Here is a 4,871-nt window from a genome sequence, read left to right as displayed (position 1 = left end):
TCTCGCTCTTGCTCAGGCTGGTTTCGAACTCCTGAGCTCAAACAATCCGCCTGCCTCGGCCTCCCAGAGAGCTAGGATTACAGGCGTGAGCCACCGGCTGGGCCTGGCCTTTCTTTATATAAGCACTTTTTGCACCATGACTGGAATGCACCAGCCCCTGTCCTATAGCTCTCCTATGTTTAGCAGAGAGAAAAAACAAGGCATTGTTCTATGGGCATTAGTCCCTTGTGATGGTCTTATCTCAGTCAGCACTGAAGCTAATCTGGTCTTGACATTTTTGCATTACTCACAGCTCATTCTCCGACCTTGACATACTCCTCACCTATCTTTAGAGAAGCTAAAGGTCGCACTGTCATTGGAGAGCTAGGAGATTCATTCACTGTGTTTGTTTTCCTTAATACTGTCTGTTTAGGGAAAAGAGAAGTGATTTCAAAGAATTCAGTTAGATTTCAGTTAACTTTGGTTTATTTGTATAAGTAAAGAGAAAATAAACACTGATAGTAACAAAGTAAGGGGTAATTTAAAAAATGTTTTATTTGATGGGGTGTGGTGGCTCACACATGTAATCCAAGCACTCTCAGAGCTTGAGGCGGGAGGATTGCTTGGACCCAGGAGTTCGAGACCAGCCTGGGCAACACAGTGAGACCTCATCTTTACAAGAAAATTTTTAAAAATTAGCCAGGCGTGGTGGTGTGCACCTGTAGTCCCAGTGCCTCGAGAGGCTGAGCAGGAAGATTGTTTGAACCCAGGAGTTGGAGGCTGCTGCTGTGAGCTGTGATCATGCCACTGCACTCCACCCTGGGTGACAGAGTGAGACCCTGTCTCAAGAAAAAAAAAAGTTTTATTCTACAGTGTATGCACAGATAGATACAAATGCATTTTATTTAGATAATCCTACAAGCAGAAGAACAAGTATTTCTCTATTACATAGAAGAATTATGAATCTGATCTTTTTTTTCATGATTTTGTTATACTTGTTATCTTTTTAGGTTCACTAAAACTATTTTTCCCCTGTCTTTATTAATGCTTATTTCTCCCTTTTGTGTTTTTTGCTAGTTGTTTTATTTTGGGGGCTAGATATTTTTTACCTTTTTTGATTCCTGATAATTATTAAAATTATTATAAATCAATAGTAGTACTGGAATTTCCCTTTCCAGTTAAATAATTACAATTCTAATGAAACTTCTCACAGTATCAGTCAACCTGTATATTTTTTAGAACAGTTACAAATCAATTTCTTATGGTATTGGGCTTTATTTGATGTGTGTTCTTAATATGTTAGAATATCTCTTATTTATAATTATGAAAATAAATTTTCATATGTAGCAGTATATAAATTTGTCACATATTTGTGATGATAAAATGTATACAACCAATAAATGCATATTTATTCACATAATTCCTCCTTCCTGTTTGCATTGCAGCCGTCTTGCTTCTGAGATGAGAAAAGGATAGGAGGCTGTTATTTGCCCTTAGTGAGTTAAGTTGTGGTAGCCTCTACTGTGTAATCTATTTCTCTGGTCAGTACTGACAGTTTTAGAAATAAGATTATCCATTCAACAAAGGTTGAGAATGCTCTATAAATGCAAGATGATTACACCAAAAACAACTTTCAGTGATATGCTTGGAACGTTTCATTCTTACTTTGGAGATCTCTGTAACCAGGTTTTATCCAGTCAATTAGGATTTTAAGGTTTTATTTTAATTGTTACATCAGAGTAAAGCTTTTAAATTTATTTCAGATAGACGTGAGGGTAGAAAGGAATACATCTATCCCTTTGATTTGCAGTAGGATTAAAAAAAACAATAGAAACTCCAAAAACTATTTTCATCTTGCCCTGAATTCTGAGTGTCAGGAGATAAGGCGGAACAGTGCTTCTCTAATCCGCTGTTGAGAACACAGTGGCTTTGTTTTCAGGCTCCCACAGGACCCAGCAACTCCTAACAGTAAATTACCCTCTAGCTGTGGCAGATGGATGAACTTCTCCGTCATGTGTTCTGTACAGTGCGGAAGTCCCTGTGCTGAGTCTATTGGGCCTCACTATAGTGTTAGTTGGCAGTGGTAGACCAGGATATAAATAATGTGAAGACAATGTTGCATTTCCTCCTCTAAACTGATGGTTTGGAAGGCAAAGGATTTGCTTGTAGACAGTACACTTTTTCCTTTGCATCAGAAATAATAATTCTTTCTTCTGAGAGTGTTGATTTTGCCACTCTTTACTCTTTTGGGAGAATTCTATGAAGTGGATGCTGTACTTGATGCTTCCATAAACTTTGTCTTGTTTAATCCTCACAACACCCTTACAAGATGGGGCTAAATTGATATTTCACAGACAAGGAAATGGAAGCTCAGAGAAGTTGGAGAGACTTTCTAAAGGCATTCCAGGTACTGCTAGAGCTGGGATTCACTCGAGCCTTCTGCCTCCTGAGCCCTTGTTCTTCCCTAGGCATTAGGCAGCCTTTCGTTGTTTCCACATTATCTCCAATCATTCACCCAATAGTCTTCTCTTCTTGCCAAGCCAAACACCTCATTGTTTAGTTTTGTGATGTGTAAATAAAATTCCTTGAATAGTAATTGGATTTTTTTGCTCCTGATCTTTAAATTTTATATACTAAGTTTTGTTTGCTTTTTGCCTTAGTAAGTTAAAAAAAGTTCCTATCAGCAGGATATTCAGTTTCTTTTGAGGTTGAAGTTTTGGTTTTCAGTTCTTTACCCATTATTCAGTTTCTTTGATTTATATCCAGAACTGTAAATTACCTACTTTTTAAATTAACAGTAAGTCTTATCTTCAGATAAATCATCAGTAAAATCAAATTATATATGAAATAAAATTTTGTTCAGAGGGGAGTTTTACTTGAGATTTGTTTATCATACAACAATTTGTACAAGAAAGAATTTTGCTTGTTTTATTTTTCAGTAGAGAAGTGGACTAAAGGGAGACACTTTTGCCTATTGTGACTTAATCCTGTGTAGAATCTGTTTTGTTGTGCTTTGTTTTTCCAGTCTAGCATTTACCTGCCCTCCAGACTTGGTTTCTGGCTCATCCTCCCCTGCATTATTTATGTTCCATCCCAGTGGTATTCTACTCTGGCTACACATTGGACTCAACCTAGGGAGCTTTATAAAATGCCAATGCCCAGGTCCCACCCCAGAAAAATTAAAATCAGAATCACTGAGAGTGCATGCTAGTCATCTGTATTTATCTGTCACTTCTGTAGATGAGTCCAGTGCGCCTAGATGAATCCAACGTGAGTTCAGTGGCTGAAAAGTGGTTGAAAGGACCACTACTGCATGTTGCTGTTTCTGTTGGCAAAATAGCTTAGTTCTTAGGTGTGCTGATTCAAAAGCAAACAAAAGAACAGGGAGGGGGAGTGAAAATGAAAATAACCACACTGATTATTTCTGAAACATCCATATTCCTGTGTAAAATCTTAAAAGTTGATTAAATGAAGTAGTAATTAGAATTTAGTATATATTTCAAGGCCAGAATTAATAAATTGCTGTGTTTCATCAGGTGGTTTATGAAATATCAGCACGTAGACCCAGAAGAAGCTGTGAGGATTCACATTGATGTCCAAACAAAGAAATCTGTGGCAATTCATTGGGGAACTTTTGCCTTAGCAAATGAGGTGAGTTTGATTGTGATAATAAAAAGAACTTTGATTATGTGTCAGACCAATGATAGGACTGAGGCATCACCGTCCCCTAGTGATGTTTTCAGAGACCAGACTGTGGAATCAGACATGCATAGGCACCACAGTCATCATACGAATTAGGATGGTAAGTCATACTCATTAGCAAAATGATATTTATATACAGTGAAAAAGCCTCATTGTGTGTTTTTCTTTTGGCTTATTTCTGTTGTTAATGGAGCATGTGTTTTAGATAACCAAAAGTCTGTGTGTGTGGTCTGGGGAATAGAAAAATGAGCCAGCATGTCTGATCCCTCAAGGAGGCTCTTGTTCTAGAGGAGGATGGAGGACATGTACTCGATACAGATGTTGGAAGGGGGAAGGGCTGTCATGTGGGACAGATGAAGTGGTCACTGATGGGAGGGATCAAGGTGAGCTTCATGGAACAGTGACATTTGAACTTGGCTCTGAAAAGGCAAGGAGGGAGGCATTTCCAGAGGAGGAAAGGGCAGAGCATAGGCTCAGAGGTGGTAAGCATGGGGAACAGTGAGGAGTCAGTTCAGCAGGAGAATGGGGGGCTCAGAGGGTGATGGGAGAAGTAAGGCTAGACGGCAGTGTGAAACTTTCTGGAAATATGTTATTCACCCAGTAAACATTGATTCAGTGTCTGCTATGTGCCAGGCATTGAGATAAATGTGGTTTTATTCCTAGACTAAAACAGAAGAGCTGATTTTTCCTTAGGGGAGCTGGATCCTAGAGCTCTACTACACGTCAGGGTTCTGCGATCAGAGGAGAGCATAAAGCTTTCTCTCCTTTCCTGGGTCAAGGGCCTGCCCTGAACAAAATTTAGAGATGGATAGTTAGAACTTGGCTTCTTTGCTTTCTGTGGCATCTTTCACATCCCAGAGCCTCTCTGCAGGAACCCAGTGTTTTCTTGCTGCTTTAAGCATTTCCCTTATCTCATTTCTGGCCTTCCCTCTCCCAGAGATGCAGCCTGTTCCAAAATTACCTAATTACATTGCTTGCCTATTCCCCCCCTACCCCCAATCAAAATTCCTATCCAGTGATGCAGCAATTCTTAGCCACACTATTGGGAGAGGGAATAGAATGGATAAATGAATAACCACGAGGGGTGGAGAGGATGAATGAGAATGTAAATATGCATGTGTGAGTGTGTGTGTGTGTGTGTGTGTGTGTGTGTGTATTTAGGGAAGACAGATGTTTGAGACTGGTTTCCA

At 39.3% G+C, this 4,871-nt stretch overlaps 1 protein-coding gene across 1 annotated transcript in view; it reads left to right on the top strand.

Moving 5' to 3' along the window:
• NAPEPLD (N-acyl phosphatidylethanolamine phospholipase D) overlaps positions 1 to 4,871 on the top strand; it is a 36,627-nt gene that overhangs the window by 26,902 nt on the left and 4,854 nt on the right. Inside the window, exon 4 of the mRNA XM_012650313.1 lies at positions 3,516 to 3,630. Coding sequence (XP_012505767.1) covers positions 3,516 to 3,630 — 115 coding nt within the window. The remainder of the gene's footprint in view (positions 1 to 3,515; positions 3,631 to 4,871) is intronic.

Source organism: Propithecus coquereli, unplaced genomic scaffold (assembly GCF_000956105.1).
Source record: "Propithecus coquereli isolate 6110/MARCELLA unplaced genomic scaffold, Pcoq_1.0 Scaffold32, whole genome shotgun sequence".
NCBI classification, from domain to species: domain Eukaryota; kingdom Metazoa; phylum Chordata; class Mammalia; order Primates; family Indriidae; genus Propithecus; species Propithecus coquereli.
The sequence above is the reverse complement of the archived record's forward strand: the minus strand, read 5'-3'. Positions and strand labels throughout refer to the sequence as shown.